This window comes from Phytophthora ramorum, assembly GCF_020800215.1.
Source record: "Phytophthora ramorum isolate Pr-102 chromosome Unknown Phyram_PR-102_s0001, whole genome shotgun sequence".
Classification (NCBI taxonomy): domain Eukaryota; phylum Oomycota; class Peronosporomycetes; order Peronosporales; family Peronosporaceae; genus Phytophthora; species Phytophthora ramorum.
The window spans coordinates 4655149-4679828 of NW_027150647.1; the positions used below are offsets into that span (position 1 = coordinate 4655149).

The 24680-nt window shown below is 51.6% G+C and overlaps 7 protein-coding genes across 7 annotated transcripts; 5 read left to right on the plus strand and 2 right to left on the minus strand.

Moving 5' to 3' along the window:
* Positions 1–4363: 4363 nt before the first annotated feature.
* On the plus strand, positions 4364–5447 carry KRP23_1186 (uncharacterized protein; the record flags this gene model as incomplete). The annotated part of the gene is made up of 3 exons (XM_067882277.1): positions 4364–4669; positions 4741–5304; positions 5382–5447. 3 exons carry the CDS (start codon positions 4364–4366, stop codon positions 5445–5447), a joined length of 936 nt encoding a protein of 311 aa, XP_067751754.1.
* A 787-nt stretch (positions 5448–6234) lies between these two features.
* On the minus strand, positions 6235–10160 carry KRP23_1187 (Telomerase reverse transcriptase; the record flags this gene model as incomplete). Its single annotated transcript, XM_067882288.1, has 9 exons — positions 6235–6510; positions 6580–6943; positions 7006–8136; positions 8201–8368; positions 8433–8497; positions 8555–9442; positions 9511–9807; positions 9879–10035; positions 10111–10160. 9 exons carry the CDS (start codon positions 10158–10160, stop codon positions 6235–6237), a joined length of 3396 nt encoding a protein of 1131 aa, XP_067751755.1.
* Positions 10161–11024: 864 nt separating this feature from the next.
* KRP23_1188 (Abhydrolase domain-containing protein AFT2-1) lies at positions 11025–12006 on the plus strand (the record flags this gene model as incomplete). Its single annotated transcript, XM_067882299.1, has 2 exons — positions 11025–11500; positions 11571–12006. 2 exons carry the CDS (start codon positions 11025–11027, stop codon positions 12004–12006), a joined length of 912 nt encoding a protein of 303 aa, XP_067751756.1.
* A 194-nt stretch (positions 12007–12200) lies between these two features.
* KRP23_1189 (Abhydrolase domain-containing protein AFT2-1) lies at positions 12201–13155 on the plus strand (the record flags this gene model as incomplete). The annotated part of the gene is made up of 2 exons (XM_067882310.1): positions 12201–12673; positions 12732–13155. 2 exons carry the CDS (start codon positions 12201–12203, stop codon positions 13153–13155), a joined length of 897 nt encoding a protein of 298 aa, XP_067751757.1.
* Positions 13156–13455: 300 nt separating this feature from the next.
* Positions 13456–13941, minus strand: KRP23_1190 (uncharacterized protein; the record flags this gene model as incomplete). The annotated part of the gene is made up of 2 exons (XM_067882321.1): positions 13456–13496; positions 13584–13941. 2 exons carry the CDS (start codon positions 13939–13941, stop codon positions 13456–13458), a joined length of 399 nt encoding a protein of 132 aa, XP_067751758.1.
* Positions 13942–14325: 384 nt separating this feature from the next.
* KRP23_1191 (uncharacterized protein) lies at positions 14326–15638 on the plus strand (the record flags this gene model as incomplete). Its single annotated transcript, XM_067882332.1, has 2 exons — positions 14326–14706; positions 14778–15638. The coding sequence occupies 2 exons, from the start codon at positions 14326–14328 to the stop codon at positions 15636–15638; spliced, it is 1242 nt and encodes a 413-aa protein (XP_067751759.1).
* Positions 15639–15753: 115 nt separating this feature from the next.
* On the plus strand, positions 15754–16887 carry KRP23_1192 (uncharacterized protein; the record flags this gene model as incomplete). The annotated part of the gene is made up of 2 exons (XM_067882344.1): positions 15754–16029; positions 16099–16887. 2 exons carry the CDS (start codon positions 15754–15756, stop codon positions 16885–16887), a joined length of 1065 nt encoding a protein of 354 aa, XP_067751760.1.
* Positions 16888–24680: the final 7793 nt, after the last annotated feature.

Sequence of the window (24680 nt, forward strand, 5' to 3'; positions counted from 1 at the left end):
GTTCTCTCAGCACCAGAAGGACTTGGTGGACTACCAGGCTGAAGTGAAGCGTCTGTCCGAGCGCTTTATTGCAACAGACAGCGGTGCCAGAAAGCGAGCTCGCTACGAGTAAGAAAGTGTCAAACCATGACTGAAGTCAACATCTACAATCCAAAACTTTTGCTATCGCCGTCCTTCTCAGTACTGATGGACTCACTGTGCCTGATACTTCGAAGTAGTATTTTTCTTCTCACTCGCAGTGTAATCACCAGCGACAGCGAATATGGCAGCTCGCGAATCGAGAGTTATTTCCAGTTCGATCAGTTTGTGGGTGTGCAGAGCAGTAAATTCCTCGTTAATCAAGCGCGAAAATGCGAGTGAATACTACTTCGGTGGGCAAGCAGCCATGCTGCCGGTGTCGGGACTCTTCGTCAAAACGGTGGGAATACCGCAGTTCCTCGGACGGAGGAGTATGCGCAGAAGCTGCTTGCGCAGTGTAATGGATCTCCATTCGGACACAAATTGGACGAGAACGTCCGGAAAAGCAGGCAGCTACAGCCAGACCAAGTGCAGCTGAAGAATCCGCAGTGGCAATCTGACATGGACAAGTTGAGCCACACTGTTGCTCAGCAAAGTCATTTCAATGCAGTGGAAGGCACTTTGTAACACCAGGACACGGAGAAGGAGGGTGGTATGATAGCCACACTGGTAGTTCAGTTGCCAAGTTTGCATGAAGGAGGTGATTTCCCTACGCTGATGTTGAGCAGGCTTTAGAGAAAGTGACGAGTGGGAATCGTCTGGTGCTAGTTTTCTCAATGCGTCTGTCGCCAACAATGCGTCATCTCCGACGTATCTTTGATCCAAACGTCACTGAGGTAGTTACGGGGGCAATGTCCGACATGAAAGCTGAAGACACATGTTTGGGTTGCTACTGGAGCGCAAGTACGTCAAGAAAAGCCTAACACCGGCGCATTTAAAGGCAATGATCGTACCTGATTTCAAGCGCTCGAAGAAGCAAACACTGCCGTCACGAAGGATAGGAAAAGCCCCGACTCCTCGTTCCAGAGCTGAACCATCATGTTCGTTACGGTACGTGTGGTGGCTTTTACGAAAAAGCACACAACTCTTATATCGATTGGTACTCACCAAGCGGGATGCTACGTTGATAAAGTGACGACACTCAATTTTTTTAGTCCTGTACTCCAGACGTTTTCTCAGCTGTAGACGCCAGACAGAAAGAGTATGGATGAGCCTTACACAGTCAAAAAGTAGGTACGACGTATTCCGCTGTGCGATTCTTGCATAGCCAGCATCTTGAAACAGCACTAAAGTTTGCTATTATAATGTGAAGACTGCGGCTTGGACTCTGCAAAACCAGAACCCCATTGAGGCTACGCAGCCCAGTGCCTATATAGAGGCAGCCAACACGAAGCTGAAAGAGAAGAAGTGTGAGCATTCGGAATCCATGTCGGTATCTGTCACGTTCTGCCAATTACTAAGCAACCTATTGGTGGACGTTGGAGGCGTGGCGCTGGTAAAGTTGTTTTTGGGGACCTCTTCCAGCAAAAGACTGAGCTGGTTTCTTCCATTGCTACGATGTTACGAACTTTAGACTGGAATGACATCGGTGAAGCGTTTATAAGTTCGTTCTCACGATTTTGATGTTATGTTCAGCATTGCTCGGAGTGTTTTACCGCGGCGAAGGTTACGGAATTTGACGATAATCTGCTGCTAAGGCAATGTAACAGGTTTGGAATCTGATGGTAACAACAAAATTCTTGAGACCGTTGCTGATAAGTACGAAGTGCTCGATGAGAGGAGAAGGCGTCCAGGATTTTCCATAAAGCGAGGAGATCACGAAGGAGATTCCACGTTTCGAGGATTTAAGAGATGCTCGAACCATGCTACAAAATGGATGTACGAGGATCAAATCGGTGCTTCGTTTGCGATGGACGCCGCAGAAGAGGATGATGGAACCTGTACCGGTTCCAGGCGCGCTCGTACGCGTGGCAATTCAAAATGAAGACTAAATGCATTGAACGTTAGAGTCCTGCCTCATCGGCTCCTACCAACATTCACTGGGCAACGGGTTCAAGCCCGTTGTCGTACAGTGACCTGATCTCTCAGCTCCTAAGCCTCTTCTCAGCTTCTCAGCTTTCTTTTTCAACTTGCCAGGTCCCAGATATGCATTCCAACAGAGGATGGTGACGCGTTTGTGGCGATAGCGAACACACGCATCTGGTTTTTGAAGCAACCGAGGAACGTGGTGTATAAGAATGAGCTCAAACATTTTCCGAACGCTGGGGCGATGGCTGCGAGATAGAGAAGAAGGAAGGGGTGGTCGCAACTCTAGTGGTCCAGTTGCCTAGTGTACACGCCCAAGTACCGCCATGATTTCGGCAAAAGTGATGGCTCTGCTGCGTATTGCCCTTAATATGCTGTTAATGATGCTGACGCAGAGCATGCTGTGGAGCCAGTGACCAAGAGCTACCGTTCGGTCTCGGTATACTCATTGTGCATTCGATTCTACTTGAGGATGACCATGGTCACGATTTAAGCGAAGAACTTGCCGGTGTCATGTCCGACATGGCACCCGAAGACAGATCTTTCGCACTTTATCTATCTCACGAGTATACAGAAAAGTGTATCGAGCATTTTGGCAAAATGGCATTGAAAGGTGTTGACTGCCGCTGAGTGCTTGCTCTTGTGGAAGGGAATATTTTTGCTCCTACTGAGAAGAAACTTTGATTTTACTTCGCAAAACTCTCCCAAAAAACCATTTACGGTCTGACCACTCCATTTGGTGTCCTTCAAAAGGAAGGGCAGCGTGATGAATCAATCTGTTGGTTTGCTATGAGTGGCAAGAAAATGGAGACCGACGAGAGTGATCCATCCGAGCCCAGATGTAAGGATCGCCGACTATCAAATTGGACTTCTTGAATCCAGGGTATGAGACCTACGTAGAGCTGTGGCTACCACACGGTAGCAGTACGACTCGTTGCTACACAGGAAATACAGGACCTACAAAAGACACTGTGGATGCTAGGTATGCAATTGTGGCGTGGTCCGAAGAGCGAGGTGTGGGTAATGCACTGGAACATATTGGCGTGGAGGCCGCGACAAAGGCTTTACAGAGCCAGAAACCGGACAGTGCTCAAGCCCTACGAGCACTTCTAGGAGAAACTATGACGAAATTGGAGAGGAGACGTCCGATAAAAAATCGACCCAAATTCGGTCTTCGTGGGCTTTGCCGAGAGGTTTGCGAACTATTGGTGGATGTTGGCGACTCCGGCCTCGTGAACATGTTCGTGAACAAGTTTGTACGCAATCTCTACGACCCAGCACCATTCATCACATTTATAATCCCTCTTTTCCGCAGGTTTGACTGGAGTGAAATCAGCTCGTCGTGTTTGAGCTGACTACGTGGGGACGTTGATGAGGAAGAATTTGATATTCCATACGAGATGGTGTTCGCATTTGAGATATTTAGCGGACTCGATCATGGGTCTGCGCAGTAAGAACTGTTGAAAGTGGCATTAGCAATACTGCGAAATCTTCTGCTAGCGATTTCAAGGTCTCTGAGGTGTGCTACTTGGCCTAGAAATGGGCAACAAAAATATTCTGGAGAGTTTTGTAGACAAGTATAAAATGGCTAGGGGAGCTGTTTCGATAATGCTTTGTCGATATATGGGGAGAAGACAATCCGTGAGATGAGCGATTCGCTGTTCTTGCTTCAGTTGCTACTGCTGGGGCTCAATGGCTGAAAGAACAGAACCAAGCGCCAGACAAACGGTTTTCCTGGTACATGCCAAAGGCACAATTTGCTGATACGAAGAAGTTGAAGCGTTTCTGCAAAGGCCCCGAGATGGCTTGAACCAACAAACGGGACTACCATTTTAGAGAGCTGCAGGCAGCGCAGAACCGCGCGGGATGCCAGATTGAGGCTTCCTACCAGGTGAATTCGACCAAAGGGGAAGGAACCTTCACTGTCACAATTACGAAGGCACACGAGTGGTTTGCGAAGCAACAGAAGAAGTGCAAGGACACATTAAGTCGTATAGAGCATCGCTTTGCTTTGACTACCTCTGCAATGACCGATAAGCGTGCACTATTCGAGTAGGAGTTGAGGACTGCCTCATGATTGCGTAGCAGCTCATCCTTGTTACATGTTGGCATGACTTTTAGCTGTGAGGACATGTGGTCTTGATCACTAACTAGCTCATTCTTAACCCAGCCTCAACATTATACTGGTAAGAAATACGTCAGATCATCTCACAGTATTGTTTCCATTGGAATATAAATGAAGTACACGGTCGAGCGAGTACCGTGGTTTATCGGTAAAGTACGGAGAATATGGGAAAGATCTGAAACGAGCATCAAAGACATGATGAGCCCAATGCTACCGGTAGGAAGTAAGGCAAAGCGCCCAACTTCCAAGACGCCAAGACCAAACAAACTCAAACCACCAACGCGCTACGCTGGCCGCAAGGAACACAAGCGATTGTTGGTGGAGCAAGTCGAGAAGATGCAAAACGAGTTGGATAGACTCAAATTTGTGGTGCTCGTAAATCAAGGTGAAATTCGCAAAGCTACTCAACGCACCCAAGCGGAAAACGCGGTGCTGCTGGAGTTCATCCAGAAACAACATTTGACACTGGCTACGACTCAAGCAGCTCTCGCTGGACACGTGGTACGCTTTTTTGTTAGTTCAGCACAATTGCTGTAGAATTTAACGTGAAGTTGTGGTGCATTTATCGGCAGCAACGAAGCTTGGGAACGCTGCAACCACTTCAAAGTGTGGTCCGGCTGGGTTCGGACCGAACGGAACGCCGTGCAGTCTTGCTGGCTCTCAGAGACAGCATGCTTGACAATGCAACGCGGTATCTAGCTGTCCGATGTCACGGACTTGCTCCTCGGTCGTCGTACAGTCAAGAAGAACGCTTGGACAGTCCTGACGGCGACTACTGTCTGGTGCGATTCGACGTACTGCCGTTATATGGAAAAAGTAGCAAGGCTGTGTTTGATGCTACCGTCGGGGTTGTCCTCAACGCTGAGATGTACCTCTCCGAGCTGTTTGGCAACATCGCGATTCGTGAAGACAACGATTTCGAAAGTACAGAGCTTGCTCAGCTACGGCAGGCTTCGTTTACTTCATCCGGTGCAACTGTGGAGTCCAACACGGTCCTGTTTTCCAAGTTTGTGGATGAATGTGGCAGTCAGCACGGTAGTTATGGGGTCATGGCTACAGACTTTGTTGACTACGATGAGCTTTATCCGTACCGAAGTGACGAACGTGTACGAAGGGATAGCACCACAGTCGTCATGGTACAAGATGTGTCTAGGACAAATGATCAACCACCTGTGGTTGTGCTGACGCGGTGGACGTGCTTGAAGCTTCACAGCAGCAATACGGCCATTTCGAAGAACCCAGAGACCGAGATGAAGGAAAGTTCTATTTGTTGGGGTGACACTGCAGCGAAGGTCATTTCACAACAACTCGCTCATTCCAGTACAGTCGATTCACCGTAGCCTTGTCAGCGAAAAGCATACAACCCTCGTTAGTTTACGTGGGTATTTGTGGATCACGTCATGATGTACTGCTCGGTCGAGTCGCCCACCTTGATGTGCTTGAACGAGAGCAGCAGCGTCGTGGCCGTCGTGGCCGTGGCAATCGCCAACACGATCACATACGTCAGAGTCCAGTCGTAGTGGGTCGAGTCATCCATCCACGACCAGAGACGTTATGCAGGACGCGTTCGCCAAAGGCAGCAGGTCGTGTGTCCACTGCAAGGAATGCACACGGACGGCTGGCCAAGCTGTTTAGCGCTCGTTGCCAATCAAGGAATAACGGAGACTTCCCTAAAGTTACACCATCGCCAATTGAGCTCTAGACTGCGTTTGCGCAGCAGGTGGCAAGGACAGAGTCTATCCAGCGTCGAAGTTTCACCCAGAACAATCCACAGCAACAATCGCTAGCACCTGTCGCCTCCGTATCGTTACTCCGCGGCACCGGATTGCGGCAATCATTGCCCGTCATCCAGCCACGAAACAGAAACAGGCAAATCCTCGTCGCGTTGCAGGCCAAGTCTCTGCGCGGCGTGCAACGAAGGAAGAGTGCAGAGTTGTGCTGTGTCTTCGTCGGCCCTGGGTCAGTCAGGGTCAGTCTTGAGCACGACCCGGCACAGCAACGACGGATCGATTAATGCGTCATTTGCGTGTCGATTCTTGGTGTCCTGGTGTCAACACGTGACCCGCTTACGATCTGTCCACACTTCCAACACCAAGGCACCGCTTCAACATGGACGCATTGCGGCGGTCTGACATGAGCCACGCAAAGTCAAAAGCGGGTCCAGTACTTCGAGTCTTCTTCTCCTGCTGCTTGAACTCCTTCTGCTCGGATTGTATGGCGTCCAACAGTTTCTGCCAATCCACCCAGTTGCACTGCTGCTTGCGCTGAGCGTTGGACGTCTTGGCTTGATCTCGCTTGGCTTGGATCATGAGCTGGAAAGCACGGAGACCAATTGTCCAAACCTGCACCAGCGGCACAAACAGACATGTCAGTGGCAAGATGTAGGTGGACAAATTGCTGCACTTCCGCACCTGGTGTTTCTGTGCGTGATACGACGATAGTGACAGGCCAGACGATGGCTGAGCTGCAAGTTCCAGGCTGCGGTGGATGCCCTTGGTCATCTTCTTCAGGATTCGGTGGATGCATTCGTGAAAGAAGTGCATGTCTCGATTCACGAACGGCAGCATCTCGATGAGAATCGTGAATCGGTGCGCTGCCACGATCTGCATCTGGAAGAGATTGACGCGGATCGTGTCCTCCGACAACAGCTCGGGGTCAAAGTACAGCGCATGCCAGCGCTGACGAATCGCAGAAACCACCTTGGTAACGAAAAACTCTTGTACCGCTTTCGTTTCGTTGAAAGGGATCGAAGCTTGCAGCAACGAGCTACTCAGTCTACAGATCATAGAGTAAGTTAGCTATTCCATTGGTGTACACCCCAACATGACAGCACTTACTTTTCATAGTTGACGTAGAGCTGAAGATCGGTAGCATCGATCAGCATACCGCACCATGAGATGCACTCAGAACCTGGTGCATTGGTTGGAAGCCCCTGAGTAGCTGCAAAATTCGCTTGGCTCTTGGCAACATTGACAAAACACCCAAATTCCTCGTTGCCCTCGTGCATCACGGCGACGAACCTTCGCGCCCTCTTCAGGTCCGTCGTAATGAACATGAAGTCATCGGTGTACCGAAACAGCCCTTCGTGTTGACAGCAAGATACTGGTACGATGGCTGGGTCGCATACCTCAGGCAATCGTTTGCCGAGTACTCGCCGCTCGAAATGGGCATAGTACATGTTGCACAACGTGGTGGAGAGCACGGAGCCCTGCGGGATGCCGCATCGCTGAACGTAGTCACGGCCATCGACTTGGACGACGTTCGTAGACAAATGCTCCTTCAGCAGCTCGAGCGCTTTAGCTTTGGTCAGGTAGTCGTACAGGACACCGTCCACAAACATTGCGTTCTCTTTCTTGGACTGCGCTGCAAGTTCTTCAAACCCCAACAATTCTCCAGACGGATATGCCGGACGCTCCAGCTTGAAGAAAAACGAAGACGAAGGCAGCGATTCATCGCTATCTGAGATCGGAGCGACTTGGTGGCCAACCCAATGCTTGCGAATGAGATATTCATCCTCTTGTATCGCCTTCTTGAGAACCTGATACAGTTTCCGAGGCCGTATGGTATCAAAACAACGCTCCACATCGACAGTCACGCAGTAAGCCTTTGGGGTGTCCTCTGATGCACTTCGACGCTCTTCGCATCGAGAGCACGAGGAGATTTCACGGAATAGAGGCTTGATGCGCTTGTAGATTTCATCCACGTTTCGGACGGAGGCCCCAACAAATCGCTTTGGCTGGCGCTCCATCTCGAACGTCAACACTCGGTGTATGGTTTCCATGGATCTGTTCACTGAGACTTTGCCTTGGTCCACAGCCCTAGATAAATTCATCAGCGGTCGAATTCCACTCGATTTCGGGAGCAAGCGCAAACGAGAGGTTGCTAGCTGCCGCTTACGGTTGGCTTGCAGGGTTTTGTCGCTTGATGGTTGAAGAATGCCTCCCTGTAGATCGTCTAGAGCAAGTGTGCTGCAACATAACAATTCAGCAATAGCACTTGGCAAGTCGCACCCACAGTAGCTAGCTACCCCACCTGATCACACTCCAGACTGGACGCTGATAGAACTCGATCTCATTCGCCACTCCTTCTGCTTCTGTAATGTAAAACAGGTTTCTCAACAATGGGAAGATCAGCGACGATATCACCCACCGCAGCACGTCTTCAAAAAGCTGTTGACGCTTGATTCGTTCATTTGGAGGGCTGAACATACCACAAATGAATTAGTTGTACCATTTTCAGGAATAATGAAAACCCAACACAGTACCAGAACTTCGCATTCGAGTTGGTATTCATCCATTCCACTCTCGTAACTTGAAACTCTTCAGCACACTGCACAACATAGTCAATACAGCTTCTGTCTTGCATGGCTGAATTGCAGTCACGTACCTTCTTCAGCGAAAATATGTCGAACTTTCGGGAAAAAATGAGCTTGCGCAGCATCGACTTGACATACTTCCAGTTCTTCTTTGTGTCGCTGCTGCCCCACAACTCCTTAGGCACAACTCCAGCTAGCAGCTTCCGAACCAGCCGATAAATCTTCTTCTTCGGAGTCACAAATGTCAGCATCGTCTTGATATCCTCTTTGTGCTGTTGCAGCTTTGCCAAGTCTGATGTTGAGTGCCTACTGACCCGATCTCCTGGGTTGGCCACTGTCTTCTTAGTCTTCTTCCCCACCGGCGCTGACATGCCGTTACCAGCTTTCGATGTCCCCACAGAAGCGTGTGACAGCATTTCAATAGCTTCCTCCCTCCGCTTACGTTTCCGATCGCAGCTCGGAGCCACAACCTCGCTTTGGCTCGAATATCCGTCGTCAAGCGCTTTACGAACGATTGGAAGCAGGATAGGTCTCGATGTCGCCTCTGCATTAGCATCAGCAGTTTTCTCCGCAAGCATTCGCTTGATGTTTGGATGATCCGCCATGAACTTACGAAACCCAGCGTGCACTGGGATTAACTTCCTTGCGAGTTCCTCAACTTTGAACGCCTTGAATCGTGCCACCATCTCCTGGATCGTTGGAATGAGGTTAATCAGCCGCTTGGGCAAGCGCTTTCCACCTGCAGTGTCTGGGAATATGGATCCGAGGACCCGTGAAGCTTCCGTCCGACTAATCGGCTCGCCTGTCTTGGACGCTTTCACTAGAGCGTGGGAGCTCGCGAACACTCGATCCTTTCGGAAATGCCTCGCATACATCACGTGGTTGATCGACACTTCTCGCTTTAAAGTGGCAGTCGCGTCGCCCAGTCGCTTCTGTTGTCGAAGACTCTTTCCAGTGAGCTAGCACACCACAAAGCACCACATTAGCCACCACATCCAACCCCCTTCTCAACCAGACAGCACTCTACCTGCATATACGACAGCGAGGCTTCCTTCAGTTGCACAACAATCGTGTAGTTCAATAGCAAGTGCGTCAGGAGGTCGTCCCCCATGAGCCGATGCAGAGATTCCCACAGCGGCTTCTTCAGAGCAGCCACGAGAGTGTTCGGGTAGTAGCACATGACCCCATTGGACTGCGCCACTCGGTGGCCAGTAGCCCCGGGCGTCACTTCCCGATACCCGAGGGTTAAAACGTTGGCGTCCTCCCAATTCTCCACCCGTTTCCGAGCCAGAAGCCGCTCGATGACATGATGTACCAATTCTCCCTGTCACCACCAACAACATCAGCAACCTCCACGAATTCTACGTCACTCTACCTCGTTATTCTAGTTCCTACATGTGCAATGGACGTCTCGCAGCTCCACGGACGCCGTGGGAATGGCTCTACCCCTGCCCGGATCACGAACGTGTGGTCCAGAGCGAAGCCCACGTCCTGGCTGGTTGGGAGTGAGAGGTTCCGGTAGAGTGAATCGTCTCCGAGCTCCTGCGCCGCACTGCCCATGGACCAATGCACCACCATGTTATTAGCCATTACGACACGCTACGCAGCTACTGTATCCCCCGCTCACCTCTGCAGGAGCGAGCGCAGCGACTGCGCCGTCGCGAGCAGCGCGTCCATGGGACACACTTTTGAAAGAGTGACAGGTACCACTTCAACTTGCACTCGGATAAAGATCAACACGATGCCGAATTTGCCAGACGCCTTCGTGGTTGAGCTTGGATACGGGCTCAACGCCGTCCTTCACTGTGATGTGGTCGATAGCGATGTTGTTGTATTGAATAGCCTGCCGTGGGATTTACATAGCAATCCTGCTCTTCACGCTGTTGCAGGTTTGCCACCCCCTTGCCAAATATCGAGACCGCTGGGTGTGCAGATCAACTCCACGTTCACCCCCTTCATGGCTTCAACCCGAGCTTCCCGCATACAAGCTCCCGTCCTGTCGAAGGAATGCGCTGGCTGCCCATTTGTTTGCATATCTGTACAAGGACGAGTTGCTACTTGTGGTAAGTATGTTTTTTTTAAATAATGGGTAACGCATATTGTGCTACGTGTGGTAGGTATGTTGCTGCATACACTTCAAAATGAGGGATGTCCTTGTGTACGACGTTCTTCTAAGCGTACGATGCAAACTATTGAGTGGAGTTTACAATGTTTCGCTGGAAGTAAGTGACAGAGGACGCAACATCGAACTGATTGTTGGCCTTCCACAACTCATAGGCCCCACATCTCCCCTTGAAGGCATGTGAATAAGCCCAAATGTGGTTTACCACGTCAAAAGGACAGTGAATAGGTATGCATGTTTACTGAGTTCGTATTATACATTTAAAATGTGCCTACAAACGCCAATCAATTTCGCCGCTCTGAGAAACGTTATGGCGTCGCTGCTGCAACCAACAACCAACATTTCGTCGCTCTAAGCCATCACAACTTAATCGTCTCCATCCTTACCAACAGCAGCGACACCAACAAGTTCTCCGGGAAATGGTGGAAACGATCACTCTGGTGTTTGCCCACGGCGGAGGCTTCTGCAAAGAAGTCTGGGAACCCATTATGCGTCGCCTTCGAGAGTCTCCGTTATTGCAGGGTGCAGCCGTGAACACTGAATTCGTGAACTTTGACTTCAAGTATCACGGTAGCAACCGAGACGAGTCCGAGACACCGCGACTGGACCTGAGCGACCCCAAGTCTCCGAGAGTGTACCATTCGTCTGGAGATTTAACCACCTGGACTTCTGCAGTCGCGCTAGAGCGAGTGCGTGAACTCCAGAGCAAGAACCCCGACAGACGGATCGTTGGAGTTGGTCACTCGATGGGAGCTTGTGCGCTCTGGAACACGGAAGTGAACTATCCAGGCACCTTCGCCGGTCTCATTCTGTTTGAGCCGGTGTATGGCGACATCAAAGTTGATGCAGTCACGGACTTCCTGGTGTCTATCACGCTGCAACGTGAGTCGTCGTGGTAAGAGCATAGGTAGATTCTGTGAGCTCTGGAGGTGAGTACTGATAGATTGTTCGTTCTGTTCAAACAGGCCATCGCGTGAAGCAGCAGAGGAACATCTTCGCAATTTCAAGAACTTCTCCGCGTGGGACCGCGAGTCGCTGGAGGCGTACATGAAAGGCGGACTCGTAGAAGACAAGTCGACAGGATGGACGAAGCTGGCCTGCAGTCCGTCCATGGAAGCGGCGTTGTACTGCCACAAGCTCATGTTCTGCAGCGATGAGCAGCTCGCACGCGTGAAGGGTAAGGTTTTCTTCCACAGCGGAGGTCGCTCCAAGATGTTCCTGCCGTGGATTTTCCAAGAGATGAACGAGAAGTGGCCCCATATTTACTCGTTGGAGAAGCCCATTCCTCGCTGCTCTCACGTCATGATCATGGAGAATCCTGAAGCAGTGGCTCAAGATATTTTGATGAGCTTGGCCGAACTCGAGCCGTTCCGCGCGTCTCCGAGCCACTCACGCCTGTAAATAGCCATTAGAGACGCAGCTCAAGCCTTAACGTCCCACGGGGCGTTACCGTCGCCCTGAACAATCACAAATTATGTTTATTCTGCTTCGTCGACACTCCCGAAGCTTCGTAAACCTGTCGTGGCTCTCGAAAATGTCAAATACCACAATTAAAGCACCAGCCTCCAGCGCACTTCAACTGATAACCACCTAAAATGTCCACGGCGGCGACGTTATTGTTTGCCCACGGCGGAGGCTTCTGCAAGGAAGTCTGGGAGCCCATTATTCGTCGTTTGAAAGACTCCTCATTGCTGCACGGAGCAGTGAACACTCAGTTCGTGAACTTCGACTTCAAGTACCACGGCAGCAACCGTGACGAATCTGTTGTTCCTCAGCTCGACCTCAGCAACCCTGCAGCGCCGAGAGTTCACCACCCAGCTGCTGACATGACGGCCTGGACGTCCGCGGAAGTGCTGCACCAAGCTCGTGCGCTTAAGATCAAGAGCCTCGACACGCCATTGATTGGAATCGGTCACTCGATGGGCGCTTCCGCTATGTGGAACACGGAGGTGCAGTACCCAGGCACCTTCGACGGCCTCATCCTGCTCGAACCGGTGTACGGTAACCTGAACTCGGACGTCGTCACCAACTTCTTGGTGTCACTCACCCTCCAGCGTGAATCTTCCTGGTAAACTACCATTTCGTCTACATCAAACGTCACAAACTTGACACTTTCCTTCTTGTAGGCCGTCAAGAGCAGCAGCAGAGGACCATCTCCGCAAGTTAAAGAACTTTGCAGCCTGGGACCGTGAGGCCTTGGACGCGTACATGAAGGGGGCACTCGTGGAGGACAAGTCAACGGGTGACACGGTTCTGGCCTGCAGTCCGTCCATCGAGGCGTCACTGTACTGCCACAAGCTGCTGTTCTTCAACGACCAGCAGCTCGCACAACCACAGTGCAAAGTCTTCTTCCACAGTGGAGGTCGTACCAAGATGTTCCTCCCGAAGGTCTTCCAGGAGATCAGCGCCAAGTGGCCGCACATTTACTCGCTGTGGGAGCCCGTTCCCGACACTTCGCATGCGTTCGTGATGGAGAAACCTGATCAAGTGGCGCAGAATGTCATCGACAGCCTCCAGGAGCTCCAACCTTTTCAAACGGCGAGACTCTAGGGGGCCAACAGGTTCTACAGGACAGATGATGTCCTTGTTGATGTATAACTAGATATTGATTCTTTATAGTTTCGCCGTGGAAATCTCTTGGAGTTCACGCAGACCGTCTTTCGAAATGTCGAGCTCTCTGTGGGCCGTGTCCCGACCACGACCTCTTTGGCTGAAGATATAGGTTTATCAATGCAATAGAGAATACGGAGCTCGTATCAAAGTCTTGGCCCCAAACTGTGACGAGCCGTTGCTCTGCGGTTTTTCATCGCCACCAGAGTGTCACGGTGCTCAGCGCGGTCGGTTCCCAGCCTAACGGTTTGTGTCGTCTGAGATGTCGAGTGGCTTTGCTGCTGAAAAGGTGACAAAACGTCAGCTCTATTGCATGAACCACACAGCGCAAGTATTTACCATGTGAGTGACGAGCATGGCTTGCATACCAGCAATCGTCACGTGCTGGTCCTGTATGCATTCTCGCAACACAGAATTGGCAACTTCCGTGCGCTGAATTGTCATGTAGGCTTCGCCCTGTTCGATGAGCAGTCGGTGCTTGAGCAAGTTCACTTCTCTCTGCAGCCTCGCCACCTTCGCCACGAGGTCGCTCTTCTGCTGCTTGCGGATATCGTACGTCGTTCGATACTTCTTGGATGGCCCCTGCTGCTTCTTCCTCGTCTCAACCGACTTCTTCACCCGCTTGAAAGGAGCCTGTTCACTGCTTTGATTGAGTAGCTCTACGCTCGACGTCGCATGTAGAGGCTCACTCGACCGTGTACTTTGAGATGCCGTTGGGTTGGCCATGCTTCTTTGTCAAACCAGATAAAAGTCTAGGATGTCATCCGCGATAACGTGAAGTGACTCGCCTCACCTCAGGTGAGGAAGTCCTTCACGTGGTTACGATACCCTGACGTGGTCAACAGAGATCTGATTGTTCACCTCGTCCAAAGAAGACCTTTGGTGCAGCGATGCCCTCAATGCAGTGTGTATTTTTTCGGGCTTGCAATCGTGAAGCAATGTGAGTCCATTGCCAACTCGGCATCTAAAGTGCTCATCAAATGTCACGATACCAGACCATGTTCATTCCCTGAACTGGCGGAGGTGCCAATCCTGAACGCAATCCCTATTCTTGCGCCGTCTGCATCTGTTAATTAATTTTAACGTCTCATCGATAGGCCACTGAACATCATGGCCTCCCCTCCTGGTCCTTCGGCGTGGGAGACCAGCGTCCACCGCTTGGAACTGTCCGCAGACACCAGTGGAGGTCGACAGGACCAGTCCGAGCCTCAAGAGGCGAGTCGGAAGCGCAACGCTCAGGCGAAACCAACTGCAGAGAAGAAGCGCAAGACCACGTACGATATTCGCAGAGAACAGAAGGTGGAACTCAAGACTCAAGTGGAGAGACTGCAGAAACAACTCGACGGACTCAAGTACCAGGTGCTGGTGGAGAAGGGGGAAGCGGCCAAGTCCAATGAACGCGCAGCAGCGGGCAACTCGGTGCTGCAAGAGTTTATCCAGGAACAGCACGTAGAGTTCGCCAAGATGCAGGCCATGCTTGCTACCCACTTGGTAAGAAGAGTTTGTTGCTGCTTTTATGATGTTTTAGACTGTTCTAACGCTGGAGTTGTCGCCTTTTGCAGCAACAAAACATTGATACACTGCACCCAGCGCAGACTATCATTCGACTTGGGACCGACCGAGCAGAGCGTCATAACACACTGGTAGCACTGAAAGACCGGAAGTTGCAGGAGGCCAAGCGCTTCATCACTGCTCGGGGCCGAGGACTGGACCCGAGATCTTCCTACTCTCAGGAAGAGCGGAACAACGGTCCAGGAGAAGATTACTGTATCGTACTCTTCGAGAACAGGGCAGTGCATGGCGCCAGAGCTCGAGATGTGTTTGATGCGTTCATTGACATCGCGCAGAACGCTGAGATCATCATTTCAGAGCTCTTTGGCAGCATTACCATCCGCGAAAACAACGATTCCGACCAGAGAGATCTCTCTCAGATGCGTCTGGTGACGTCGACCTCGCTGGGGACGGTGGTGGAGTCGAACACGGTCATGTTCGCCGAGTTCCTCGAGGGTACCGATGATGGTGAGGGGAACTGCGGACTAATCGTGTCGGACTTTGTCGATTCGGACGAACTTTATCCCTACAAGCCGGAAGAACGCGTACGGAGAGACACGACGACCGTGTTCATGATCCGCTCGTTCATGCAGCCGATTCCGTCGTCCCAAAGCTCGGGCAGTAACAGTCCTAACAAGTCGAAGGATAATTCAAACGAGAAAGAGCTCGTGGTCGTGGCCACGCGCTGGACGTGCTCTAAAATTCGACGCAACAAGATGGACCTTTCGGCTGATGCACTGCGCGAGCTACAGGAAAGCACAGTTTCTTTCGGCGATACCATGAAGACGTGCATCCAGCAACGATTGGGCAAGACTGGCATGTACGACCCAAAGCATCCAACGTCGTCGCGAGCTGCAGCAGTAGACAAATAATCTGATGACGATATTCCTCTTGCATAACCATTGATTTTGATTACGACGATTAGCGAAAGGTTTACGTTTGGGGCCCTCACTTTTCATTTCATCTCGTACTGCCCACACGACTGGAATGGCGCAACGCAACAAGACCCGATCGAAGAAAACACAGACGAAGCGGGCAACAACTGCGTACGCGGTTCGCAAAGAGCGCAAGCGAAACTTGGAAGAGCAGGCGGAACAACTGCAAAGCGAACTGGACTCACTCAAGCTCCTAGTGCTAGTGAATGAAGGTGAGATCGACAAAGCCACTCGACGCAGTCAGCTAGAAAACGTGGTACTGCACGAGTTCGTTCAAGAACAGCATCTGCCTTTCGCCCAAACGCAAGCAGCATTTGCGAGTCACGTGGTAAGATTCATATGTTGGCGTGTATCGATAGCGGGCACTAACTTAACCAGTTTGTTGTTGTTGTTGTAGCAACGAAGTTTAGGCTTTATCCAACCCGGACAAAGTGTGATTCGCCTTGGAATTGACCAAGCAGAGCGCTACAAAACCTTGATAGCACTCAAAGACCGCAAGCTGGACTATGGAGAACGCTATCTCGCAGCAAGAAGTCACGGGCTTGATCTTGCGTCGACATATTGCCAGGAAGAACGCTTCGACGCCCCTGATGGAGACTACTCCGTTGTGAGGTTTGAGATTCTACCCATCCACGGAGTTCGGGTCGTCGAAGTGTTCGACGCTATCCTGAACTCCATCCTGAATGCCGAGATCGTTCTCTCTGAGGTTTTCGGTAGTCTTTCCGTTCGCGAAGACAGCGACTTCGAGAGCTCCGAGTTTGCTCAGATTCGACTTGCTTCGGCTGTCTCCTCTGGATCAATCGTGGAGTCAAATACTGTTGTGTTCCCGAGATTCCACGACGGAGCAGGCAGTGAGCACGATGCCTACGGAATTATAGCTGCTAATTATGTAGACTTTGATGAGTTGCATCCGTACCAAACTGGCAAACGTGTGCGGGGAGACACAACTTCGATTATCACGGCTCGATCTCTTTCCGGTGAGACGAAAGAAGCTGATCGTGATTCCACGAGACGATCTGACGTAGTGGTTACGCGTTGGACGTGCTTGCAAATCCACCGCAGCGACACGAACATACTCCAGAATCCTGAGCTAGAAATGAAAGAGAGCTCTGTGTGCTGGGGCGATACCACAAGGCGGTGCGTGGAGCAGCAACTTGTTCAAGCATCCACGACCGAGGTAGAATGAGCGTACACGTCAACAAAGAAACAGGCGATTTGATAGTTAAACTTATCAACATATCTTTTGCTTCCGTTTAGTAAAAGCCTACTGCTTTCCCAAAGTGATTGCTGCTCACGAGCGATCCCAGGGAGACGTTTGCGTTATTTCCTTGCACTTAGAATTAAAGATAGCGATGGCACGAGCGGAAAAAATCCGATCTGTCTTGCCACGCTCGGAGTTTATATGCCAACCTAGAGCAGCCACCAGCAAGGAAAATAAGTGGATTGACCAGTTAGCGGATTTCTCGTTTCATTATCCACACATTTCCAAAGATAAGTGTGTTTTCTGGTGGGACAGGTTCAATGCTACAAGCTTGTCAAAACCCAGTCGTTAAAGAACATCAGCCAGCGCTCTGCCGTTAATGCTTGGCTTTGCTACGAACCAGTTGTCAGCTCACACGTAAAGGCCTCTGTGCCATTTTGTACACTCATTCCGTCGCGACAACAAACCAAGTTTTGCGTAATCGTAGTTTTGATTATTTCGTAACAAGCACCTGAGTGGATTACTCAGATGTATTTCGAAATACAGACAATCCTCTCCTTTGTGATAGCGTCGGGAACCACCACATTATCACTCGCTGGAGTTATTACAAGGCAGAAATGTGCCGTAAAATTGGTACATTTGAACTTAACAGCTCTACAGCGTCGACGTACAGCAGGCAGTACTGTGGAGCATCGAGAGCTGGAACGCCCTGCTTCCCAGCGTCTTCAGTAACTGCTGGAAGAAGACTGGCTTGCTTGACTACTACACGTGCGAGTACGCCGAGCCGGGCGTGGAGGATGACATCGTGAACGAGCTGGCAGAGATGCTGACGCGTCTCCACCCCTCGAATCCGATGTCGGTTGAAGAGCTGCTGAACCCACCGGACGAGAACATCCTCGCGGATGAACCAACGGACGAAGATTTCTGCCGGGTCGAGTCTTCAGAGCGCGAGAATGGGTGCGGTCAAGATGTCGGTGATGGCGGTATCGAGGACGAAGAAGAAGAAAGCACTTCTTCAACCTATCCAACGCCCGAAAACCTGTCCACAGAGGAGCTGAAGGAGCGTCTTCAATGGATAGCACAACTTTTCGTTACCGCCGGTGCGATGGGGGTCCGTTCAAGGGACGTTATCGGGCTTCGAACGATGCAGCGAGTATTTAGAGAGGAGCTTGCGTGTAGACAAGGCCACAAGCAGCAAAAGTCGATGCTCGACTTCTTCGGACGTCCTGCACCAAATGGACCTTAGCAATAGTTAAGCACCTTTGAATAGTGATAATGACGTGTTTTGTATCACAAACCAGTAACTAGAGGGTAGAGGTATATTTGACTCGTGCTTGTATGGTGACGGTCATCGGGAGCCCTCCCCATATCTCTCCGTGGAGGGTATCACTACTCAGGATATCACGACCGAGAGGATTGTCTGTAATCAAAACGACCACAAAACTGCAGTACAAACGCGTCATTGGCCACCTTCAGCTGTAACAATCCCATCAGTCGTTTACGCAAATCCTCCAGCGAAACCTGTACAGGCAACACCACGCAAGAAAGGAACCCTCTATGGCATTCAACAATTTTCTTCGTGAGCTCAACATCAACATTCACAAAACAAGTTCTGCATTAGGCTCCCAACATCATGCCGCTGACCGATAAAAAGCCTGGCCTCGAGTCGCCGGATGCTCTCATGGCCCACGGTCCTCAAGCACTCCACGACCACGTCGCAACGAGTTTTGAGGCTGCAATGGGGCGTTCGCTGCCGCAGATGGAAGTGCGCTTCAGCAATTTGTCTGTTTCGGCAGATATCGTCGTGGCGGATGAGGACGAAGACAAACACGAGCTTCCAACGCTGTGGAATTCGGTCAAGAAGATAGTCACGAAATGCTCGTCCAAGGAGAACGTCGTGCGCAAGGAGATTCTCAAGAGTACCAGCGGCGTCTTCAAGCCAGGTACCATCACGCTGGTTCTCGGACAGCCTGGATCGGGCAAGTCATCGTTGATGCAGATCCTTAGCGGCCGCTTCCCCATGGACAAGAACGTCACGGTGGAAGGTGCCGTGACCTACAACGGCGAGGAGCTTGGAGCCGTTTCCAAACGACTGCCTCAATTGGCGTCGTACGTGCCGCAACGCGACAAGCATTTTCCGTTGCTGACGGTCAAGGAGACGCTCGGATTCGCGCACGAGTTTTCGGGCAGGAAGCTGATCCACGAAGGCGAGCAGCGGTTCTCAAAGGGAACCATCGAGCAAAACAAAGCTGCTCTGGACGTGGCAAACGCTTTGTCTGATCACTATCCAGACGTTGTGGTCCGTCAACTCGGTCTCGAAAACTGCCACGACACCATCGTCGGAGATGTGATGCATCGCGGTGTCTCGGGAGGAGAGCGCAAACGAGTCACGACCGGCGAGATGGAGTTCGGTATGAAAACCGTGGCGTTCATGGACGAGATCAGTACTGGCTTGGACAGTGCGGCAACCTTCGACATCATCAGCACCCAGCGCAGTGTGGCCACGAAGATGAAGAAGACCGTCGTGATTGCACTGCTCCAACCGGCCCCGGAAGTGTTCAACCTGTTTGACGATGTCATGATTCTGAACGAGGGCGAGGTGATGTACCACGGCCCGCGTCAGGAGGTGGAAAACTACTTCTCGTCCATGGGATTCGTTCGTCCGCCTGGAAGAGACTTGGCTGACTTCCTGCTGGACCTCGGCACGAAGCAGCAGCGCCAGTACGAGCGTGGGTTGCCCATTGGGATGAACACGTTTCCACGTCTAGCGACTGAGTTCGGAACGATTTTCCGGCAGTCGAGGATCTACCAGAACATGATCCGTACGCTGGAGGAACCTCATGACCAGGAGCTGGTGACCAACAAAGCGGAGGACATAGACACGATGCCGGAATTCCAGCAGTCGTTTTGGGACAGCACTGCGACGCTGATGCGCAGGCAGGCGATGCTAACGATCCGAGAGAAGGAGTTTTTGATCTCTCGCGCTGTCATGATTACCGTAATGGGTCTTCTCAATTCCTCCATGTTCTGGGACATTGATCCAACCAACGCGCAAGTGATGCTGGGAGTCCTCTTCCAGTGCATTCTCTTCTTGGCGGTCGGACAGACGTCTTTGATCCCCACGTTCATGGCCGCTCGCGATATTTTCTACAAGCAACGCGGTGCCAGCTTCTATCGCACGTCGGCGTACGTGCTGTCGTGTTCGGTCGCCCAGCTCCCGCTAGCAGTCGGCGAGAGTGTGGTGTTTGGCACGTTGATCTATTGGCTCTGCGGCTTCGTGAGCTCTGCCGAAAACTTCCTCATCTTCATGGCTCTGCTGATCCTGACGAACATGGCGTTTGCGGCCTGGTTCTTCTTCATCACAGCGATTGCACCCGACATCCACATCTCCAAGCCGACTGCCATGGTGTCGATCGTCTTCTTCATCCTGTTTGCCGGCTTTGTCGTCTCGAAGGCTCAAATCCCGGACTACTTCATTTGGCTGTACTGGGCCGACCCGATCTCGTGGGCCCTGCGCGCACTCGCAGTGAACCAGTATCGCTCGTCTTCGTTCGACGTGTGCGTCCATGAAGGTGTCGACTACTGCGCGCAGTTTGGCATGAACATGGGCGAGTACTCCCTTTCGCTCTATGACGTTCCATCGGAGAAGTACTGGATCGCGACCGGCGCCATATTCATGGTCGCTGCGTACTTGGTCTTCATGGGTCTCAGCTTCGTTGCACTCGAGTACAAGCGGTACGAAAGTCCAGAGCACATCATACGCTCGAGGAAGGGCGCCTTGGATGAAGAAGGCAGCTATGCGCTGCTCGCGACGCCGAAGACTCAACCAGCCGGAGTCGACTTTGTCAACGACACGACCATCCTCAATGTCAAGACGAAAGACAAGAGCTTCGCCCCAGTGACAATCGCCTTCCAGGACTTGTGGTACTCTTTTCGTTCGCCATCCAACCCCAACGAATCGCTCGACTTGCTCAAAGGCATCAGCGGCTTTGCGTTACCAGGGTCGATCACTGCGCTCATGGGTTCCTCTGGTGCTGGAAAGACGACGCTGATGGACGTGATCGCCGGCAGGAAGACGGAAGGCGCCATCAAGGGCAAGATTCTGCTCAACGGATATGAAGCAACAGACCTTGCAATTCGTCGGTGTACGGGGTACTGCGAGCAAATGGACATCCACTCGGAGGCGGCCACGTTCCGAGAAGCTCTGACTTTCAGCTCGTTCCTTCGCCAAGACAGCAGCCTGTCTGCAAGCAAGAAATACGACTCGGTGAGCGAGTGTCTGGACTTGCTGGACATGCACGACATCGCGGACCAGATCATCCGCGGCAGCTCAGTAGAGCAAATGAAGCGCTTGACGATTGGCGTTGAGCTTGCAGCGCAACCGAGCGTGCTGTTTCTGGATGAACCAACGAGTGGGCTGGATGCTCGATCAGCGAAGATGATCATGGATGGCGTTCGCAAAGTGGCTGACAGCGGGCGGACTATTGTGTGTACGATTCACCAGCCGTCGACGGAGGTGTTTCTGCTGTTCGACAGTTTGTTGTTGCTGAAGCGTGGCGGCGAGACGGTTTTCTTTGGCGAATTGGGCAACAAGTGTCAGCACTTGATCGACTACTTTGCAGCTATCCCTGGCACGCCGGAGCTTCTGGAGGGCTACAACCCGGCCACTTGGATGCTCGAGTGCATCGGTGCCGGTGTTGGCAATGCCTCGGGCAACAATGTTGACTTCGTGGAGTATTTTATCGAGAGTGAGGAGAAGCGCATGCTGGATACAAACTTGATGAAGGAAGGAGTGTCATTCCCGTCGCCTGATGTCCCCGAGATGAAGTTTGGTCGGAAACGTGCTTCTTCATCGTGGACTCAGGCTCAGTTCCTGGTAATGCGGTTTTTGCGCATGTACTGGCGCACGCCCTCGTACAACATCACTCGGTTTGTGATCGCATCGATCCTGAGTCTCCTGTTCGGACTGGTGTTTGTCGACTCGGAGTACACAAGCTACCAGGGTCTCAACAGCGGCGTGGGTATGGTCTTCACAACGTCCCTCTTCAACGGTCTTGTCTCCTTCAGCAGTGTACTGCCCATTGCTTCGGGCGATAGGGCCTCCTTCTACCGTGAGCGCGCCTCGCAGAGCTACAACGCCTTGTGGTACTTCCTCGGCTCCACTGTCGCTGAAATTCCGTACAGCTTCGTGGGCGGTTTGATCTTCACGGTGGTGTTCTACCCGATGGTGGGCTTCACGGGGTTCGGCACCGCCGTCCTGTACTGGATCAACTTGTCGCTCTTCATGCTCATGCAGACGTACATGGGGCAGCTCTTCGTCTACGCGATGCCGAACCTCGAGGTGGCGGATGTTATCGGTTTGCTCGTCAGTTCCATGTGCATCCTGTTCATGGGCTTCAATCCACCGGCGACCGAGATCCCCAGCGGCTACAAATGGTTGTACAACATCACTCCGCACCGGTACACGATCGGAATCATGGGTGCCTTGGTGTTCGCCGACTGCGACAATATGCCCGTGTGGGACGACGACACGCAGCAGTACACGGGCGTTGGGTCGCAACTTGGCTGTCAGCCTGTGACGAACACGCCAGTGACCATCGACCACATCACCGTGAAGGAGTACGTCGAGACCGTGTTCAACCTGAAGCACGACGATATCTGGCGCAACTTTGGGATCGTTCTGGTCTTCATCGTGGTCTTCCGCGTTTTGGGGCTTCTAGCTCTGCGGTTTGTCAACCACCAGAAGCGCTAAATAGCTTGCGTTGATGCACCTTTGCTATACATGTTGCCTTTACTTGGAATACACACACGAATTTCGATTTCGCTAAAACTGACTTGCATTTTTAACATTAGTATTTTAAAATATTAATATATTTAAAAATATATATATATTAGAAACGGACAAAGAGAGGAAGAAATTGTCAGCGAACCGAAAGGAAACGCCGCAGGGGCCCTGCCGGACACGGCTCGGCTATTATTAAGAATACTTAGTGGAGACAGGAGAACAAGTCTTTGGATGGCGTGGATCAACCTGGAAGACTGATCCCCACAGCAACCTCAGCGTGCTGTAAAGCGCATATCGACCCCGCTTTCGACGAAGAGCGTGGGAAACCGGCGTACGTACGTAGCGAGAGCGTTTACCCATTCAAATACAGTACGGCGGCAAGAAACGTTCACTGAAGTGGGTATTATAGCTTATGGTCTCAGTACCTACGTTTCGGCGCCCTTACGCCATAGTATCGGCCCCATACGTTACAGTACCCCCTAGCCATTTCCTCGTCATCGCGAGGGTGTTTTCCTAGCGCGGACGGCAATTCGCTAACGCGGACAAGTACGTGGACACTTGTTGGTTGGCCCAGGGAAGCGAAATAGCCACCCACTTCGGCGTTGGGAGACAGAGCTGTCAAGCATATGGCGTCGGGTTTTCTGCCGAGCATCAGCGCTTTTACCGCGTCGGAGTAGGCATCAAACCATTCTCCGTTCTGGTGCGCAAGAAATAGCTGCACACGGTCCTGTGGAATCGTCCTCAATGCGCTTGAAGTGTGCTGGATAACCATAACGAGGTACTCCACAAGCGCGGGTGGATCCACAGACACACGCAACACGAGCTCCTGAGCACCCACGACGAAGACACACACGTCCACTCTTGATGAATGCTACTCGATGGTCGATTGAAAGTTATAGACCTGGTGGTATATGCATCGAGAAAGTTTTCTCATTGCGAAATTGTGCTGGTGAGAAGAAAGTGTCATCGTCCACGCGTAGTATGAACGACAAGCGACAGCGACAGCGACGTGAGCATGTCCGCCTCAGACGAGGGAGAGGAGCTGAGTCCTATCAGAGGCAACTGGCCATTTGGTGGAAAAGGCAAGGTGGAAGACGTCCCAACTCCATTAGGGGCTGCGTGTATGCAGATCAACAAGATTCTTGGCAAAGCCGAAGATGATGCAGGCGAGCTCACCTTTGGAGGGCTGGCAAGCGCCTTGCCTGCCGTGCCAGGTCTAGCTGCCAACACCTTGGGGGAGATTCCAGTCCCATTAACTGAAGAATACGCGATGAAGTAGATCGCAAAGTGCGAGAAATCTCTCTTCGGACACAATCTCGACACCAAGATGGACGAGAAGGTACGCAAGAGTTGGCAACTAAATCCTGATCAAGTGAAGCTCGAGAACCCGACGTGGCACAGCGGCATGAAGTCCCTGACAGATACTATGGCTCATCGACTGGGCTACGAGGGCGTGTCGATGCGATGTGTGTTGTACAAGCTTCTGGTCTACGAAGAAGGAGGTCACTTCCTGAAGCACCAAGACACGGAGAAAGAAGATGGAATGGTGGCAACGTTGGTGGTTCAGTTGCCGAGTCTGCACAAAGGAGGAGATCTGGTTGTGTACCGAGGTGGTGAGGTGCAGTACCGCCACGGCTTTGGTAAAGCTGATGGCATGGCTGCATATTTCCCCCACAACGCTGTTCATTATGCTGATGCTGAACATTCGTTCGACAAAGATGCCGCCTACGCACTCAGGAATAATCCCAAAATGAACTCTGGGGGAGAGCATGGTATTGAGCGGCGGTAGTCTTGGAGGCTGAGAAAATTCTGAGCTCCCGAAACCATTATCTGCGCGAATCGTTGTGCACTTGAGTTCATCCACTTCCTATTGTTTTCCCCAATAGCGCTCATTTGTGCAATTTGCGAGTTTTGTACGCTGTTCTCTTAGGAATTATCTGTTATCCTTGTCATTCAAGCTGTGTCCCCATTATATCTTTCACTCGTACTTGTG